The sequence below is a fragment of the Jaculus jaculus genome, chromosome 12, assembly GCF_020740685.1.
Source record: "Jaculus jaculus isolate mJacJac1 chromosome 12, mJacJac1.mat.Y.cur, whole genome shotgun sequence".
Classification (NCBI taxonomy): Eukaryota; Metazoa; Chordata; class Mammalia; order Rodentia; family Dipodidae; genus Jaculus; species Jaculus jaculus.
The window spans coordinates 39,856,688-39,876,902 of NC_059113.1; the positions used below are offsets into that span (position 1 = coordinate 39,856,688).

General features: G+C 47.6%; 1 protein-coding gene across 1 annotated transcript; it reads left to right on the forward strand.

The window, feature by feature from the left end:
* Window positions 1-4,183: 4,183 nt before the first annotated feature.
* Window positions 4,184-18,297, forward strand: Rcvrn (recoverin). Its single transcript, XM_004663135.2, has 3 exons — window positions 4,184-4,564; window positions 14,331-14,442; window positions 18,077-18,297. The coding sequence occupies exons 1-3, from the start codon at window positions 4,184-4,186 to the stop codon at window positions 18,190-18,192; spliced, it is 609 nt and encodes a 202-aa protein (XP_004663192.1). The 3' UTR covers window positions 18,193-18,297.
* The last annotated feature ends 1,918 nt before the right edge of the window (window positions 18,298-20,215 follow it).

Consider the following 20,215-nt stretch of genomic DNA (forward strand, 5'->3'; position numbering starts at 1 on the left):
CATTGTTGAAACTCTGATCCCAATGGAGGCTGAGCCCTCCCCCTCCGTAACAGCCTTTGTGTGTATTAATGCTGAAGAGTTAAATGTTTTAAGAGTTTAAATTTTGAAAGCGTTTGCTATATATGATAGTCCCACATTGTTATGGAGCATTTCAGGAAGCTTAATGCTATCATTTTTCCCTCTTCGGCTCTGTGTGTGCACTTGAGATGCTTAGATTCTCTCCATGTAAAATAAACCGTCCAGAGACGCTGCTGCCACGGTGTCTCTGCGCGACCCGCTTTCCTAGAAGGCCGCACACTGCTTTATATGGACGGTCTTGGCTTTCCTGCCGGACTCCCAGCACTGGTGAGCATTTTACTCCCGAAGACTTCGCAGGGGGACAACGGACACCTGGATATTGATGCATCAATGCCAGTCCCAGCCCTGTGACTTCCCTTCTCGGCCCTCTGCCTTCCGCCTCTGGGGCAGCTGCTCTTGCTTCTTTCTCCATTGCCCATTCATTCATTTATTCGCTCAACAAACGTTGAGCATGAGTTACACGCCAGGCGCTGCTCAGGGCGCTGGGAACACCTCCGTGAACAGGACAAAGCTCTGCCCTCGTGCCTCCTGCGTACCAGAGACGGGCAGCCAAACCCAGACGGCCAGTGAGGGCACCCTACTCAGCAGGTGCAGCATGCTGTCGCGAAAAAAGGAAGGAAAGGGCTGAAAAGGCATAGTATTAACCAGGGGGCTGGCGTGGCTTTGTGGAGACGGTGGCACTTGATTAAACAGACCCGGGAGGGAGCCTGGCCAGTCTCTGGGGGAAGAGGAGTGCAGAGTAAATGTTTGAGGTAGCCCCTGGGGGACAGAGCTGCTCCAGCAGTCACAGGCCTTTGATGTTCACTCTGGGGGCCCTGGGCATTTACATGTACAGCCCCCCATCCCTAGGTTCCAGCAGGAGCAAAGAGACCTGCTGGGAAAGTGAATCAATGCTCCTTGTAGGAGGTGTTGTCCATAGCCGTGGGCTTTGGGGGGGGTAGGGTCATAGGTATACTTCAGAAGTAGAGGTGAGAGGTCTTGTTGACAGGTGAAAGTAGGGTGTGGCAGAAAGAGCAGTTCTGAGGGTGATGCTGGGAGCTGGGCCCTGGCAGCCAAAAGGTGGGAGTCACTTCCCTCCATGGGGAGGGCTGTGGCCCACCTTCTTCCCATGTGGGGGCCCCGCTGCCTTCTCTCTCGGCAGTGCACACGTTCCGAAGGCCCAGGCTCCAGGCTAGATGGCACAAAGGTCTCCCTATCCTTATTCAGAGCAGGGGAGGTGGAGGGATTCGATGAAGCCTGGGGTCTGAAGCTAGCGAATAGGCAAGTCTGAGCTCCTGCTGGGGACCAGGCCTCTAGAGAGCATGTGCTGCTTTCAGCCCCAGCAAGGCCAGGAGGGGTGGTGACACAAATTTCCTTCTTTCCTGCGGTGACAGCCAGCAATCCTTGGGGGTACTGGGCAAGTTTATGGGTCCAGCTCAGACTTAACAAATCCGTTCCCAATACATCATCCCCAACAACTTGTTTGGCTAAAGAGCCTGAGTCCTCCTTCTGATAGAAGATGTTTACTCAGGTTTTCAAACAAACCTCCAAGTCATGACCCCCTCACTCTTAGCAGCATCAACACAGCTGCCTGTGGTCCCTTCCCGGGATCCCCTCGGGCGGGCGAGGGGTCCCTCCAGGGCATAGCCACTTGAAGACAGACTGTGCCCAGCCGCTTCCTCCCCACCTGCATCTAACTCCCACCTCCATGACTCTGGAAAGGACAGAAAAGCCCCGGATGGCTCTGGCAGACTTTCCTCACCCAGGGCCACATGCCTCCTCACTATGACCTCTTCTATTGCCCTAGCACCCCTCCTCGCCCACAGAAGTGGGGAGTCTAGTCTCTTCGATTCAACCTCTGAGAGGCAGATGTGGAGTACTGAGCCCAGAGCTGACAGGCCTGGGCTGTCTTTCCAGCCGTGCCATTCGGCAGCCATGTGACCCGTGGTCAGAGACAGGTCTTGGGAGGCTCCATCTCTCACCTGCGACATTGCCCTTGCCCACGAGCCTTAAGCACTTCCAACTGCCTGCATTTGGGCACGTTCCCCCCCATGGCCAGGGAGTGGTCAGACTACACTGATACTGCAGTAGGACACCCTGCGTGTGACTCCAGAGCTCCTGGGGTGGGTGGGTGAGGTCACTTTCAAGTGTGGCTGCCCTGTTTGGAGGACGCATGCCTCCTACAGGACAGTGAGATTCAGGAGAAAGGACTGCTGCTAAGAGATAATAATCGTTCATAAACCTATGGGAAAAGAAAATACGCACACTACCCAAGCCTAACTTTAATTTTTCCTGAGAAATCACCTGGAACCACTTGGGGTGGGGTATGCAGGAGGGACGAGTCAGTACGTTGGTACTTGACCTTCTAGCTCCTTCCTGAACAACATCAAGGTGAGTACTGTGGTTTGGATAGGTGTGTCCCAAAGGCCCATGCATAGAAGGCTTGGTCTCCAGCTCACCACTAGGAGGTGGTGAAGCCTTTATGTCTGGGGCCTAGTGGAAGGAAGCCAGGTCCTTGGGGTACACCCTCGAAGGTGAATGTTTTCCTCCACCCACACTCCCACCACAATGGACTCCTCAGCATAGACCCCAAAACAATGGGCCAATTGACCTGGAGCTAAAACCTCCCAAACTGGAAACCAAGATAAACTTACCTTTTTCACATGGACTGGTCTCAGGTATTTTGTCACAGTGAGGGAAAGCTAAGACAGTGAGCCTAGCAGGTTGATTTCTTCCAGTAGCAAAGCTCTGCTTCCCACCAATAGCCCATCAGAAAGTAGGGGTACAAATTTCACTTCCCAGCCTGGTGACTTTGGGGTTTCGTCTTCATATTCTCCACCCCTAGCCAAGAGACAACCGACCCCTCATGCTGGAGGGCAATGCCGGGGTTCCAAGTGTGAGCCTCTCCAGCACTGTGCTCTGCTAATCCAGGGACACTGCTCACCTTCCCCCTGGGGGACAGGATTCGGGTGCAGCATGTCCATGGTTGTTGGTGTTTATGCTCTGGGGGCAAAAACCGGGGTAGGGGGGTCCCAGGTCTTTCTTTGCATAGCTGCCTACTTCTAGCCAATTCTTTCTCACTCAGTAAGCAAACTGTTGCTTCCTAGTCCCCAGCACCCCACTGGGCCACAAACAAACTACAGGCTGAAACTGAGCCATGGCACATGGTATTTGGCTCAGACTGTGAGATTTCTTTTTCTTTCTTTTTTTTTTTTTAACGATAGTCCAAGTTTAAAAGTTTTACATTACATTTTAAAATCTGATTTTGGTATTTCTCTGGAGTAACTAAAACATCTTGCAACACTGGTCTGATTCTGGAGTGGGAAAAAAAATGACTCAGACTCAGTTTCTCCTCCTATGCCCTCACAGTAAAGGTCACCTCTAGAACCTCAAGGTGTCCAGGACTTCCCACTGGCAAGAAGCAGCCATTCTGCAGTGGATATTCTCTGGTGCAATTCGGTTCTGACATTGTCTACAGCACTGGATTGCACGAGGTGAAGACCCCATCTGCAAGAAGACCTCTGCTTCAGACACCAAACCCAAGTCCAGGTTTCCAGAATGGGACAGAACCCCTTCTGAAATGAGCATTTTACCCTCTCTTACCCAGGGTAGGGCAGAGATCTGTGTGTGCCAACAGAGATGGGGATAAGGGGCAATCGTAGACAAACTGATCAGTAGAGGCCTGGGTGAGTTGGTGACATTTAAGCCAAGATGTGACAAAGGACCAGAAAAGCAGCGAGAGGTTAAGAAGCATGGCTTGGGTCCCACAGTTAGTTAAGTGGCATGGTGCAGTGACACCCTGCTCCTGAGATGGGAAAGACAAAGCAAGAACTATCCTGGTGCTTAGAAGGCAAGAGCCCGCCTGGAGGTACTTGGTCCAAGGGTCCAACTCCAGTGCTTTCCTCCCAGGAGGGCAAGAAGAAGTGATCTCCTGCTCTCAGCTCTTTATTTTAATCTCAAGAGGGTTGTGCACACCCCTCCCTCCAAGGACTGGGAAGAACTGTCTGTAAATCCCCCTAATCCACCAGCACCTGGGTCTCTATCCCACAACCGAGCACAGCGCCGGCAGCCAGGCCACCACACACGTACCTCCCAGCGGCCCAGGGGCGCCCACTCTCCCTCACCCATGGGGAACAGCAAGAGCGGGGCCCTGTCCAAGGAGATCCTGGAGGAGCTGCAACTGAACACCAAGTTCACCGAGGAGGAGCTATCCGCCTGGTACCAGTCCTTCCTGAAGGAGTGCCCTAGCGGCCGCATCACAAGGCAGGAGTTCGAGAGCATCTATGCCAAGTTCTTCCCAGACGCCGACCCCAAAGCCTATGCACAGCACGTGTTCCGGAGCTTCGACGCCAACAGCGATGGCACGCTGGACTTCAAGGAGTACGTGATCGCGCTGCACATGACCACCGCGGGCAAGCCCACGCAGAAGCTCGAGTGGGCCTTCTCGCTCTACGATGTGGACGGCAATGGGGCCATCAGCAAGAACGAAGTGCTGGAGATCGTCATGGTCAGTGCGCCCCCTCCCCTGACACCTGCGCCGGATGGGCAGAGCCCATTGCTGCCGCCGAGGGCGGAGCGGGGCCCAGTGGCTGGGACGGCTGGGAAAGGAAGGGCCTTCAACTACTGACGGGAACAGAGGAGCTGGACATCCTCCCCGCAGCTCCATCTGCTTCCCGAAGCAGAGTTGCGGCTTCCTAGTGCATTTGGAAAGTGTCCCTTCTTTCCATCTGTACTCCCAAGCTCCCCGTTCTTTTCTTCCTGCCTGACCTCTCTCCTGCTTTTCTTCCCTCCTTCTTTAATTCCTTCCTTCCCTCTTCTCTTCCCTTCTTCTCCCTCCTTTCTTCCTGCAGTGTTCTTCTTCGCTTCTTTCTCCTTTCTGCCATTTCCTTCCTTCCTTCCTGCTTGTGTTTTCTTTTCCATCCTCCTCCTCCTTCCTACTCTGCTTTCCTTTCTTCATTAAAAGCCCCTTCAAATTCTTTTCAGCAATACACATTCAAATGCTATCACAGTGAAATGGAAGCACACATGATTCATATACAGCTTAGGAAGAAGTCACAGCCGGGGATGGGGATGGAGTCTGGGCTCTAGCCATGATAAGTGCTCTCCCTGACACGGGCAGTGTGCGCCCCAGGCCGGGCTCCTCATGGCACCTCCAGGGTCCTGCCTCAGCATGCTCCCCACAAGGGCTCCTTCGTCTACCACCCTATGTCCATCATTTGTTCTGAATACTTCAGTTGTCTCAAAATAATTTTTAAAATATTTTTCTTTACTTATTTATTTAAGAGAGCGAGAAGGAAGGAAGGAAGGAAGAAAGGAAGAGAGGAAAGGGGGGGGGAGAAGGAGTATGAGTGCACCAGGGTCTCTTGCCACTGCAAACAAACTCCAAGACACATGTGCCACATGGGAGAAATGAGCCCAGACCAACAGGCTTTGCAAGCAAGCACCTTTGACGGCTGAGCCATCTCCCCAGACTTCAAAATGATTTTATTTAATATGTAAGCAATCTGTGAAATTTAGAACATATGCAAAAGATTGTAGACTGAAATCTACATCCACATAAAAGCACTGTTGACATATTGCTGCATATCCTTTCAGTCTTTTGACTACATAATTTAAACAATTCTAGAATTAGCATCATTTTTAGTATAATTTTTTCAATTACTGTCTTATCATGAGTATTATTTTCCATATATCACGCATTTCTAAAAAGACATTTTGTCTTTTTTTATTATTTTATTTTTGAGAGAGAGAAATAAAGGGGTGGGGGTAGAGAATGGGCCCACCAGGACCTTCAGCCTGCTGCGAACAAACGCCAGACGCGTGCGCCCCCTTGTGGCACATGTACCACATTGCGTGCTTGCGCCACTGTGCCTCTGGCTACATGAAACCTGGAGATTTGAACATGAATTCTTAAGCTTCTCAGGCAAGCGCCTTAACTGCTAAGCCATTTCTCCAACCCTTGACTGTTTTGGCTTTTTTTTTAATGTTTATTCTATTTATTTGCTTGAGAGTGGGGCACCAGGACTTTTTGCCACTGCAAAGAAACACTGGACACTTGTACCAACTTTTTGTCCAGCTTATGTGGGTGGTTTGGGACCTGAGCCAATTGGACCCTGGGCCAATAGGCTTTGCCAACAAGTACCTTTAACAACTGATCCATCTTCCCAGGCCCTTTATTTTTTTTTTAATTTGAGAGAGAAAAGCAGATAAGGAGAGATTATAAGGGAGCGCCAGGGCTTCCTGCCACTGCAAAGAAACCCAACACACATACACCACGTCATTCATCTGGCCTTACATAGGTACTGGGGAATCAAATCTGGGCTGTCATGCTTTGCACAAGTGCCTTTAATCGCAGAGCCATCTCTCCAACCCCCTTGTTTTGTTTGTTAAGTGGTTCTCTCTATGTAGCCCAGGCTGAAAATTCTTGGTCCTCTTGCTCACAACTCCAGTAGCTAGGATTACAGGTGTACACCTCCATACTCAAGTTACAAACATTTCTAAAAGGGACACCCTTAGCCTTAGAATATCATTTTGATTTCCTGTTTCTTCTATCCACTTCATTGAAAGGTTTTGATTCATTTTCATTCTCTATGCATACACTTGTGTGTTTATTATTATTGTTTAACAGCAGGGTGTCATGTAGCCCAGACTGACCTAAGACTCAGCCAAAAAATAACCTTGAGCTTCTGATCCTCCTGCCTCTATCTCACAAGTCCTTGGTTTACAGGTTTGTGCTACCATAACCAATTTTGTTATTGCTAGATTTGGGGGTTCACAATGGAGGACTGAAATAGAATTTATTGTTACAGGGGAAAGGGCAAAGGCGGGAAGAAGAGAGAGAAAAATAAGAGAAATACTTTTTTCAGTTTTTCAAGGTAGGGTCTTGCTTGAGCCTAGGATATCTGGAATTCACTATGTAGTCTCAGGGTAGTTTCAAAGTCATAGCAATCCTCCTATCTCTGCCTCCCAAGCGCTGGGATTAAAGGTATATACCACCATGCCTGGATAAGAACCACCCTTTTGTTTTTTGTTTTGCGAGGCAGGGTCTCACTCTAGCCCAGACTGACCTAAAATAAACTATGTAAACTTCGGATGGCCTTGAACTAACAGTAATCTTCCTACCTCTGCCTCTCAAGGGCTGGGATTAAAGGCATGCAACACCATGCCCAGCATTTTAAAATTTTTTTGTTGTTTCAAATAACTTTTAATCCCAGCACTCAGGAGGCAGAGGTTGGAGGATCGCCATAAGTTTGAAGCCAACTTGAGACTACATAGTAAATTCAAGATCAGACTGGGCTAGAGGGAAACCCTACCTCAAAAAAAAAAAAAAAAAACTGGAAAAAAAGAGAAGGGAGAGAAAAGGGGGTGCATGCATAAGAGATTGGGGAGAAAGGCAACAGAAAAAAACATTTTAAAGGGATGATTAAAATTTCATCCTATGGAAATACCATAAAGCTATTTAAACATTTCTATATCTTTAGATATTAGAGGGGTTCCACTTTTCCTATTATATCACTTATAGTTCTTTCTTTTAATTCCTTCATATCCATTTTAAATTCCCCTGTCCCATACCACTTCCTTTATTTTTCTAATTCCATTCCTGTTAGAAGGAGAATATTCTTCATATTTTATGTGATTTTTGGTGCATGTGTAGTGATGCTCTTATTTCAGAATTCTTGCACCCTTATTAGGAGAAGCCACAAGTATAACAGCAAAGCACGCAATGTGTGGTCAGCCCTGGAGCTAAGGGAAGTGTGTATCACCCTCACTGTCTGAGCAGGCTCCTCTGGATTGGCTGTAGGGTCTCTGGGTGGTATGGGGTAGGGACCAAGTCTTAAGAGTCGCCTAACGGGTGCTAGCTTGGTGTTATTCTAGAGAAAAGGAAGGGAAAGGGGAGAGAGGGGAAGCTGAGACTGTATAAAGTGGCCCAAGACCCCGCCATGCACCAGGTCACAAGGTTGTTGTTGGCACATTTGTCTGAAGTCAGAAGCTATGAGCAGTACCAGCTTGGACACCAAGTCACTATGTGGCCATGGGAAAGGCATGTGACCTCCCTGGGCCCAGGGTGAGACTTTGATGGATTCTGGGACCATTTCCAGGGCCCTAAAGGCCCGCCTCCTCACCCCACCCCTGCCAGCACTTAACCCTCCAGCCAGGACATAGGGCCCAAAGCTCGGGACAGGCTGAGTTCTGAGAGTCACCTGTATTTCTGTCCACTCCAGGGGCTTTACATGCTGTCTGTCCATAAGACTGTCTGCCCATAAGGCTGCTGGGGCTGATCTCTTCCTCTCATCCTATCCCTAGTCAGGAAGCAACTTCTCATACCTGTCGATCTTCCTGGACTCCAGGCTAACTTCGCGGACATTCCTGCCCTTGTGTAATACGCTTGCATCTCCAGGGAGACAGAGGCTCTGGCAGAGACAGCAAACCTGCCCACCCTGAGCTTTCCTAACGCCAAGGGTCTGCATCCTTGAGTGTCCTTGAGTGTCCTGTGTCAGCTTGGTCAGGCCTGGGCTTACTGAGCAAGTAAAATCCTAGACATAGGGAATTGGAAGGACAGGTAGAGGTCACCTTGTCCCCTCTCTGATCTCCCAAGCCTGGGACACTTTGGGCTTTGCCCTTGATTAGGAAGGGGAGAGGAAGCTAAGAATGATCCAGAAATTGGGTGTTATTTTGTTTAAGAGTCTATCCCCTTGTGTGAGAGGGATCCAAAGAGGGCCTGCTTTTTGCTTTAAAGCATACATTCCTGACCCATTCTCAACCCGGTTGCTTTTTTTTTTTTTTTTTTTTGACACAAGCCCAACAGACTGGCCTTTTTATATGCAAGAGAGTGGGCGGGGGAGGGATAGAAATGGCACACCAGGGCCTTCAGCCACTGAAATTGAACTCCAGATGTGTGTGTCTCCTTGTGCATATGTGCAGCCTTGAATGCTTGGGTCACTGTGTGTCTGGCTTATGTGGGACCCGGAGATTAGAACCTCCTTAGGCTTCACAGGCAAGCACCTTAACCACTGAGCCATCTCTCCAGCCCCCGGCTGCTTTTACTGTGTGGTTAGAAAGTATCAATACAGACCTATGACAGCTTCATACACTTTCCATAGCTACTTCTTTTCCCCAGAAATATATCTACAAGGTAAGGGTGTGGCAATAACCCTCTCGAAATCAGCCCACATCCTCATGGCTATTTTGCAGCTGTGTTAACTAGAATTACCAAAAAATCAGTTTTGTCTTTGTGTGTCTGTGGGGAGGGGGGAGTCTTCCCTGCAAAGAAGTTTCCTCCCCCACCCGCTTTTCCTCTTTTAAGAAATACATATATTTTTGTCTAAAATGATACAGAATTAATTTTGTATATTTTTTTAAATGCTTGGAAGCAGTGTGTGTGTGTGTATATGTATATTATATATATATATATATAATTATATGTGCATATGCATGCCATGACAAAAGCATTATGAGGGCTGTGTATTCTACTGTGTTCAATATTGCATTAGGCTGCGCCGTCTATGCATTCTTAAGGCACTTGCCCTTTCTTTCTAAGTAAGGTATTTTTGTTAGTTAACATTTTCTAAAAGGTTTGTTTTCCTCCCGCCCCCCTCCTTTTCCTTCAGTCTTCCTTCTTCACCCCTCTCTTGTTTTTCCTTCTCTCTGTACTTTTGTGTTTTTCGAAACGAGATGATCTAGTTTCAGACAGTGTAACCCCATGGCTGTCCCGTCTTTTGACCCTACACTGAGTGACGAGACTCTCCCGTGCTGTTCGGTCCTGCGCCATAGAATTGATCTCACAAGAGCCTCATGTGTTTCGACGGGAACAAGCGAGGCAGGATCCGAGGACTGCCGACAAGTGCTGCCTCCTCAAGCACACTCGCCTGCAGCCTTGGTTCCCACCTCTTTCTCGTGGTCACCTTTTTCCAGAACTTGGCTCTTACCAAAGCAGCAGAAGGCCCCAGCTTTCCCTGCAGCACTGGGACAGGCAAGTAAGTCTCTCCCCAGGCAGGAGCGGGAGAGTCAGGGGCGCGCTTACAGTTAGTTGTTGAATCACCTGCAGGGGTTAAGCGAAGAGGAAGCCACCCGCCGGGCTCCGCGGGCCTGTGTTTTCCTCTTGAAAATGGAGAAGCCACAGGTGTGCCTACACATGTGTGCACAGCAATGCACACACACACACGCACGCACGCACGCACGCACGCACGCACGCACGCACGTGAGTTCGGTACTGACTTCCTCTCAGACACTTTGATGCCATCTAAAGGCTTTTAGCCAAAAACTTTAAAAATTTGCTTATTTCTTCAGAGAAAGAGAATCCTGGGGGGGGGGGGACATATTGCTCCTTATGTATATCTCAAACCATTTGAAATACAATACTCTTTCATATTGTTTTCTCTTAAATTGTATCATTTTTTTCTACAAGCATTCTGAATTTAATCAAATTAAAGACTCCTTACACTTTAACCTTAAAAAAAAAAAAAAAAAAGGATGATCCAGGAGCCCAGAGCTCAGCCTTCCTCTGGATTCCTGTGTAAGAGGGAAGATATTGAGGGCTTCCTGTGCTCTGGGAAGACCTTTGGAAAAGTCTTGCTGGTACCATCCTTTCCCTGCCCAGCTTCGTCCAGTGCTCTCCAGCAAGGACAAACAAGTCCAGGTGTGACGTAAAGATGCGACCTCTGCAATCAAGCTGCCTGGTTGGAATCTCCTCTCCGCAGGCTGACTTTAGGCAAATTAGTTGTGTCAGTTTCTTCATCTGTAAAATGGGACCAATAACCCACCACTCTGTCAAGTTGCTAAGAGCATCAGGTGTAAAAATTCTGAGAACACTGGGTCACCAGCATTCCATACACATTAGGTGTCATGAACCTATGCCATGCCTCTGCGGAACTGGGATGCCTGGGAGAAGCTACTGATGCTCTGCAACCTGTGCGGCGTGGGCCCCCAATCCCAACCTTCTGCTGTGGGATTATCATTAGGAAGTTTTGACTTTTGAACTTTGTTTTGTCAAATGGAACTACTGTATCTACTCAGGAAATGCAAACAATACATAAGAACACATGATACGTAAAACTTTTTCTACCCCTCTACCGTATTCTGTTCCTCTCATGAAGGTCTAACAGATGCAGATGTCTGGGTCCACCCTGCGTAATTTTGATTTAGCAGAGCATGTGGGTTCTGAGCATCTGTGTTGTAACCTTATTGCCCTAGAAGGTACCTGGGCCCCAAGGCTATTTGGGCAGTGAAAGAGGGAACCCATGCTGGGGTATCCCAAGTGTCACTAGGTTTCCCTTTTCTACATACCCTTACCAACACTTGTCTTTTGTCTCTGTGTATGTTTGGTTTTTGTTTGGGGAAATTATTTTTTCTTATTATTATTACTAACAACATATTTTTCATACGGATACATCATGTGTTGGTACCCTTTGTTTTTGTTTTTGTTTTTGAGGTAGGGTCTCACTCTAACCCAGGCTGACCTGGAATTCACTATGTAGTCTCAGGCTGGCCTTGAACTCACAGCTATCCACGTCCTTTGGGCCCCTGATTGCTAGGATTAAAGGCATGCCCGGCTTAGGGGGAATGTTTTATTGTTATTAGGGTAGCTGCTGTTTTGTGGTGCTATGTTCCAGGCAAGCACTCTACACTGAGCTACAAGCCCCAACCCAGTCTCTTAAAAGACACAAGAATAAAACAAGACAACTTCTTCACAGAAGCAAGTCTCACTGCTATGAGGAGTTGATTAGGTTTTTTTTTACATGTGTGTGCATGTTCATGTGTGTGCGGGCACTTGTGCACACGTGTGCATGTACATAGAGTTGACATCACGTGTCTTTCTCAGTTGCTTTCCACCTTATTCTTTGAGACAGGATCTCTCACTGAACAGAGTGCTCACAGAGTTGGCCAGACAAGCCAGCCAGCCCCAGGGAATCCGTGCCTCGAGCTCTACACACTGTGGTTACAGGAATGTTCCACCATGCTCAGCATTTTATATGGGTTCTGGGGGACCCAAACTCAGGTCCTTGTGCTTGAATACCACGTGCTTTTACCCACCAAGCCATTTCCCCAGCCTCGTTGTGGTTTTGATTTGTTTCCCTAGTGATTAGTGAATCTGAACACCTTTTCTTATACCTGTTGGCCATTCATACCTTTTCTTTGTAAAAAGATCTCTTCAAGTCCTTTGCCCATTTCTTTCATTTATTATTTTGTTAATTATTCACTTTACTATATGAACATATTGTATATTGTTCATATTCCCATTGGGTTTTACTCATCTCCCCTCTTCCCCACCCTCATTCCACTTAGAGCCCTCCTCATTGGGGTTATTTGTATTCACTCTGGGGTCATGAATGCATCAATCAGTCTCTATGTGGGGGAAGACAGTGCATCAGGGTACTCCTTCTCACCCTGTGGCTCTTAGAATCTTTCTGCCCCCTCTTCTACATTTTCCCTGAGCCTTGGTTGGTGTGTTATAAGTCTCCTTTAGTGTCTAGAGCTTTGAGGAGTTTTGAGTGTCCTCAGTGTCTGTTGCCATTTCCATTGGTGTAGGTTGTCCATCTAGCAAGGAGAGAAGCACTAATGTTTAAATTGCCATTACTCTGTAGCATCTCCTGGGCCCTAGCAAATGTTCTAGGTGGAGGTTACTAGTCTTGCGCTAGGCAGCCAGCTATCTTTTCTTGTATTGATAGATTGAGTTCTCCCCAGAAAATATTGCATCTGTTAAAAAATTAAAAAGCAGATTCTCCAGCCAAGAATGAAAGCAGCGTGAATTAAAGGAGATAAGTGTAGTTACTTGAGAGTTTTTGATGCGTATGCCCACTCTTCTTAGCCAAAGAACAGTAGGGACTTCTCTTTGGAGTCTATGACCTTCCTATCCATAGGATTCTGACTTGGTTCTTAGTACCAGGTGTGATTTCTCTCCACGGAACAGACTTCATATACAACCTGAGAGTAGTTGATTGCTTGCATAGGTGTGTACATCTGCCCAGCTGGTTGATGTCATAGCTTGCAAAGCCTCTTACTTAGTCATACTGTTGGTGGCCATTGTGCCACAGCTGCCCACATAGCACCTGCCAGCACTACGAGCTGCCCATTTTTAACTGGGTATATGTTCTTTTGCTATTAACTTGTAGGAGTTTTTTATATACTCTATATATTAATGCTTTATCAAATATATGATTTGCAAATAGTTTCTCCCATTCCATAAGTTACCTTTTTTGTAGCCATAGATTTTTTTTATTTTAACTTTCTAATGGACAATTTCCACACATGTACATAGTGTATTTTGATCATCATCCCCTCTCATTACTTTCTTCTGTCCCTCTCCCCCATACATCTTCCACTGAACCCCTTCTTATTTCTGACTGTTCCCTTTTCTATTTTGATGGAGTTTTTGTTTTGCTTTGTTTTTATTTCTCCATCATCCATGCTGACATATTTATGGTCCCACTGTTTCAGGTAATGACAGTCACTATGGGGCCATGAATGCAAAGACCACTTTGGGGCTGGAGGGATGGCTTAGTGGTTAAGGAGCTTGCCTGCAAAGCCAAAGGACCCAGGTTAGATTCCTCAGGACCCGTGTAAGCCAGATGTACAAAGTGGTGCATGCATCTGGAGTTCATTTGCAGTGGCTGAAGGCCCCAATGCACCCATTCTGTCTGTCTATCTGTCTCTCTCTCCCTCTCTCTCATAAATAAATAAATAAATAAATAAATAAATAAATAAATAAATAAATAAATAAATATTGAATACAAAAGAAAAAAATATTTTTAAAAAGACCACTTTTTATCCTGAAGCAAACATTCTAAAACATTCCTCTACATCTGCTGATTCTTATATTCTTTCGGCCACCTTTTCCACAGTGGCCCCTGAGCCTTGGTAGGTGTGATAGACTTGTCTCATTTGGTGCTGAACTCTTAACTGCCACTTTTCTCGGCACTTTGAAGAGTCTTGAATCTCCCCAGTGGTTATTCACCTCCGTCCCACTTCGGTGCCCATCACAGTGTTACATTCCGTAGGTTACCTTTTTATTTTGTTGTTTCCCTTGCTGTGTAGAAAAGAGCTTTTTAAATTTAGATATATGCCGACTTGTTCAAAAATCACGGTCGTGACCAGTGTCACAAGCCCCTTCCAGGAGTTGTACACTTTGGGTATAAGTTTAAATCCTTAATTAGAAGTTTAAGTCCTTAATTTATCCTAGGTAGGTTTTTGTGAGTGTGGAATGAGACATGGGTTTGCCAGGATTTCCAGGCCCTTGCTATTCCTTCTAACAGGTTCTTTTTCTTGGTCTGGTACAGGCTATTTTCAAAATGATCAATCCCGAGGATGTGAAGAATCTTCCAGATGATGAAAACACACCAGAGAAACGGGCTGAGAAGATCTGGACATTCTTTGGAAAGAAAGACGATGGTGAATTCCTTTTGTGTTCATTGCCATTGAATTTACAGCCTCAGGCAATTTCATAGAGAGCCCTAGGAATATTTTTTCCTTCTGAGCCACAGCACCCAGGCAACGCTGGGGACACTGTGTCTCCGTGCTTTGTCTACGCTGTCTTCGGAGGCCAGGGGTAGGCGAAGTGACAGAAGAGTCAGCAAAGGCCAGGGCTGTGCCACCCTGGAGCTGATGCTAATGATGGAAGGTATCACCACACTCCCATCACTCACATAACTCGCCTGCTGTCTGGTATTCTTTGGGGATGAAGGAAAGCCCTAAATTGAGGAGAGCTTTTGCAGACAAGCAACTTCTGCTATAGAAGAGTTGGTCTGGTTTTTGTTTTTGACACAAACTCTTGCCCAGGCTGAATTCAAACTACTGATCCTTCTGCCTCAGCTTCCTGAGTGCATGTGACACACCACACCCAGCTTTCTTTTTAATGTTTTTTTTTTCTGTTATGTGTATGCTTCTGTTCATGTGTGTGAATACAAACATACATGTGAAATGCACGTGTGGCATCAGTTGCTGCCTTCCACGTTGTTTTTTCAGGAAGGCCTTTGATTCTTTATTCCCAGGGCAGCTGGCTCCTGAGTTTAGGGATTCTCTTGTCTCCGCCTCCCTTCTCTCTGTAAGGACACTAGGATTACAGACATTTACACTATGCATCTGGCTTTATGTGAGTCCTGGAGATATGAACATGTGCTGTCAGGTTTGCATAGCAAGCACTTTACCCACTGAAACATTATCCCAGACTTATACTCAGTTTTTTGTTGTTGGTATTTTGTTTTTTTGTTTTTCAAGGTAGGGTTTCACTGTAGCTCAGGCTGACCTGGAATTGACTGTGTAGTCTCAGGGTGGCTTCAAATTCACAGCGATCCTCCTACCTGTGCCTCTTGAGTGTTGAGATTAAAGGTGGGTGCCACCGTGCCTAGTTCAGCTTTTTTCTTATTTAATTTTTTTTTTTCCAGTTCTGAAGACTAAAGCCAGGGCTTTATGTACAAGTGCTCATCCACTGAGCTAAAATTCCCCACCCCTTGGCTTTAGATTTAAGGAATATAAAAGTGCAAAATCAACAAGCTCACTTGCCATTTCTATACCATGTATTTTGCAAAAAGTTCCCCGCACAGTTAAAACAAGGGCAACTTCAGCTTACTTAGCTTTAACCTAAACACAAGTTTTAATAACCTGAAAGTTCATTTGGATGCCCCAAGGCACCAACAAAATACAATTAAATTCAAATTTGATGACTAGAGATTAATTGGGATATAGCCACTGAGATAAACAGGGTCTGGAGGAAGCTGGTAGCCTTGAACTCTTGGCAATTCTCCTACCTCTGCCTCCCAAATGCTGGGATTAAAGGTGTGAGCCACCACGTGTGGCTTATTGTTTGTTTGTTTTTAAGAGATGCCAGCAATTGGGTTGTCTAAAATCTGAAGTTCCAGGACTAGGGAGATAACTCAGTAGTTCAAAGAGCTTGTTGCACAAGCCTAATGACCAGAGCTTGGATCCCCAGGACCCACTTAGAGCTGGGAGCAATGTTCCCTGTGTCTGTAGCCTCATTCCCCTAGGTGCAAAATGGCAATGAGAGGCAGGGTCATAAGATTCTCAAAGCTCATGAGCCAGATAGTCTGATAGTCACAGAAACAAACAAGAGAAGCCCTGCCTCAAACCAGGTGGAAGGCGAGTGCCAACCTCCCAAGGTTGCCTCTGACCACCACATGTGCACCGTGGCATGTGACTACTGGTAGATCCACACCCAACCCCCAACACCACCCCCACACACTAAAATGGCAGCATAAATAAAACACAGCATGGCCCAAAGAGAGAGTGACCGCTGAAACAATCTATCGAAGATTCAAGGAAAAAAAAAAAAAAAAGCCTAACGACACAGAACAAAGGCAGCTAGAGATGATCAGCCCTCCAACTGAAATCACACAACAAAGTCAGAGGGAGTCACTGAGGTGGGAGCTACTGGGAGGCAAGCAGCTACGGGGCCATAGAGTTTAAGTGCATGCTCAGCCTCCCATGCCAGTCTGGCACCCACATTGCTTGCGTATTTCTCTTGCCTTGTCCTAATCCTACCCCTGGTGGCACCTCTCCTCCAAGCACCTGCTCCATTTCACTTGCAGGGACACTGGCTTGTGTAAGACAGCTTCATCTCTTACTGACTCTTTAAGCTATTTAATCCCTTTTTTATGCCCATCTCTGCTGGTGTTGAGCTCCCTGACCTACTGTGCACTAATCTGAAAACTTCCCATGTGAACACTGCAGGTAGATAAGGAAATTCTGTGACTCATCCCGTTGGAACCTATACAAGTGAAAAGAAAGGATAAAGGAAAAGGAACAGTGATGCCAGGGCTGGAGCTGACCGTGACTCCTGCTGGGTGACAAGCATGTGTGTGTATGTGTGTGTGTGTGTGTGCGTGTGTGTGTGTGTGTGTGTGTGTGTGTGTGTTTTCTCATAGTCCACCTGAAGACACAGCCTCAGCCTCACCAAGGCAGCAGGCTCTTTGGGTGGGAGTTTTAAGCTTCGAATGAGGAGTGAGGCTGGTGGGGGCAGCAGAAACTATAATATCTAAATTTCCCCATCCAGGCATAGACAGAGAAGTTTCCTGAATCATAATCACAACATGGATGAAGGGTATCCAAAAGGTCCTGAACGTAAGGCAATGGCACTAGAGTTGAGCTCAGCAATCCTTGGTTGGCACAGTGTGCTGGGCACTGTGAGCGCTCAGCCGCGCTCGTGAAGGAGCGGCGACCTCCCTCTAAATGTACCTTCCACATGGGGTCATCTTCGACGCCACACCCAGATTCCTGGAGAGGGCCTTTACCCTTCTCTCTTCTCTGTCGCACCCCACCCTTCACCTCCCGCAATGGCTATGAACCCCCAGCACAGTGGCAGGGGGCATACAGAGAAGGGGTGCAGTGACATGCTAAGCCCAGTACACTGGGAAGCTAGGCTGCCTTGGAGGTATGAGGCTCTCTCCATCCTCGTCCCAAATACCAAAGCTAATAAGATCAGGGAACACGGGAATGGAAGCTTAGCAGGAATACGTGGAGGTGGCGGCAGCTGGTACTCACGGTGCCGCCGTGTACAGTGGGCACACAAGAGAATTCTCTGCAGGTCAGGCTGGCCTTAGTATACCACTGCCCTCTCATCTCTCACCCCTTACTACATAGGGGACACGGCTCCTGCTTCTGCACAGAGACTCTGGGTCTGCCATCGGGGCCACTTTGCTCAGCCCCCTAGAACCACATCTATAATTGTAGGCTTGAGACTTGAGGTGATTTTGAAAGCATACAAACAGAGACAGTTACAATTATTGGGGGTGGCGCAGTGGAATAACCAGCAAAATGAGGAGCCGCCCAGTCAAGAGACACGGAGTACAGGAGCCTCAGGGCCCTGTGGTGCCAATCTTTGGTGTTTAGTGACTGATCAAAGGGGGAAGCCCAAAAGTCTTGGGTGGGGGGGAGGCTGGGTATCTTGGGAGTATCTTTCAGGGGCACTGAATAGTTAATATTTTCACAGTGGCACTGGACATACTAGTTGGGTATCAGAGTCTTTGCAGCTTGAAACAGTCCTGATCGGTGTTTTTTTCCTCAACCACAGATAAACTTACAGAGGAAGAATTTATCGAGGGGACCCTGGCCAATAAGGAAATTCTGCGACTCATCCAGTTTGAGCCTCAAAAAGTGAAAGAAAGGATAAAGGAAAAGAAACAGTGATGCCAACTGCTCTGTTCTTCCCTCCTTGCCCCGCTTTAAACACCTGCAGTGCACACGGGCACTCACACACCCAGGGCCAAGAGAGGCTCCCACCCCCAGCGCCGCTCCCTGCCAAAAGGCTTTAACGGGGCGCAGTTCCTGCTTCCTTGTGTTGTCCGCATCCCTCCCATCACACCCCAACTTAGTCCCCTCCCTTTGTTCAGCGAGCCCAGTAGCTTGTCATAATCGCAGGATTAGGTCATAAGAGTCCCAAGTTTGAGCCCTGCTTAAGCTCCTTTGGGGATTGCTGAGCAAGCAGGTTCCAATAAATGCGAAGGGAAATGGACACACGGCTGTGGTCATTCTCGGCCTGGAAAGGGAAACGATTGCTCCCAGCTTGGCCTCAAAGGCAAGGCTGTATGGTGATTCCAGCTCTAGGCCAGCTGGGGTACTGACGAAGACTGAATGGCCCTGGGTCCTGCTCTCATGAGCATTCAGAATCCAAAGGGAAAGATGGTGGATTGTCAATTGTTTGTGTGTGTGTGTGTGTGTGTGTGTGTGTGTGTGTGTGTGTGTGTGTTTGTCTGCAGTAGTCCTCACACCGCAGCCCAGGATGGCCTTGAACTCACCTGCCTCACCCTCCTCAGTGCTGAGATTACAAGTGTGAGTCTCCAAACTGAGCTGATAGATCTTAAAGATGCCAGGACCAGGGGCCAAGGTTACCATGGTGATATGCAGAGCACTAGGGGAAGATGTAGTATGAGAGAGGCTGAGTTGTCAGGAAGGATCAGAGAAGATGCTCTCAGTGAAGTGACGCTTACATTCAGAACCACTCACAATGGGCTATAGCAGGAGATGGGTGGAGGAAGGGAAGCTTGCATGTCATATAGAGTGGCTGTGCCAGCCACTGAGGCAGGAATGAGTGTCTGTGGTTCCAGGATGTGAGCTGGCTAGGGTGATGAGTAGCCTGAAAGGTAGGTGGCCAGACCTGTAAGACCTCCTTATAGTCTTTGTCATCACAGAGCTTGAAGTATGAGGAGTTTGTTTTTGTAATTGAAGTTTTAATCAGAGTGGAAATGAGCCATGGGAAAGACTGGGGACAGGAGGTGACATGGAGCTTTTATAGTTTCCTGGTGGCCAGGTCTCAGAGCAGGATGGAAAGAATAATACCTTGTAAGCACATAGGCAGGACGTAGCTTCCACCTGACTTGCCTCAGGTGAGAAGGAATGAGGAAAAAGGATGGAAGCCGCGTAGGTCTGTGACTTTGGACACTGAGTGAATGGGGATGTCATCCACCAAGATGGGAGCCCCAGGGAAAACCTTCAATTTCAGCAGATGAGGAGCCTGTTGTGATTTGGTGAGTGGTGAAGACTGAAGCCCCAGATGATGGATCCAGGGAAGGAGGCCCAGTGACAAGAGAGCAGTTTGCCCAAGCTCAGCCAGCTGACAAGCAGAAGCTGGGCCAGAACTGCTCCAGTGCACCCAGCCTGCTCAGGGTTCCAGGGCCGGAGACATCCACAGGCTCAAGCAGCTGCTCTAAGATTAGTGGATCCATTGTGTGGAAGACATGATGAGTCTCCAGCCTTAAATTCCAAGATGAGGTTTGGAAATAGACAGATAGCCTGGACTCATGACCAACCAGTACGTACCCTCCTGACTCTGAGCTGTGTCCTGTTGCAGAGGTTTGGGGATCCTCCCACCTCCTAAGATGAAGCCACAGCCATGACCCAGTCACTATCGCAGAAAGAGAGAGAACAAGAGAATAATCACTTGGATGCAGAGCATCTGCTATGGGCCAGGCATTGTGCAAGGCTCCCTGCCAGCATTATGGTGGACATGGAAACATAACCCCATCCACAATATAGATGAGGACACTGAGGCTAAGGAGTGAGAGTAGGACTTGACTCTTAAATTGGAGTCCCTTTGATAACACCTGAGTACCCCAATAGTTTGGGCTTGGGCATGAACAGGTTAATAAACTCTGGGATTGTATAGCATCCATGGTAGAAGAGAGAAGGGCAATGTGTAGCATGTGGCCAGCAG

Bases quoted from the DNA above. Each gene is read 5' to 3' on its own strand.
- Rcvrn (XM_004663135.2), top strand. From the start codon at position 4,184: ATGGGGAACAGCAAGAGCGGGGCCCTGTCCAAGGAGATCCTGGAGGAG. The intron at 4,565-14,330 runs GTCAGTGCGCCC...GGTCTGGTACAG, and splicing joins AAGTGCTGGAGATCGTCATG to GCTATTTTCAAAATGATCAA. The intron at 14,443-18,076 runs GTGAATTCCTTT...CCTCAACCACAG, and splicing joins CTTTGGAAAGAAAGACGATG to ATAAACTTACAGAGGAAGAA.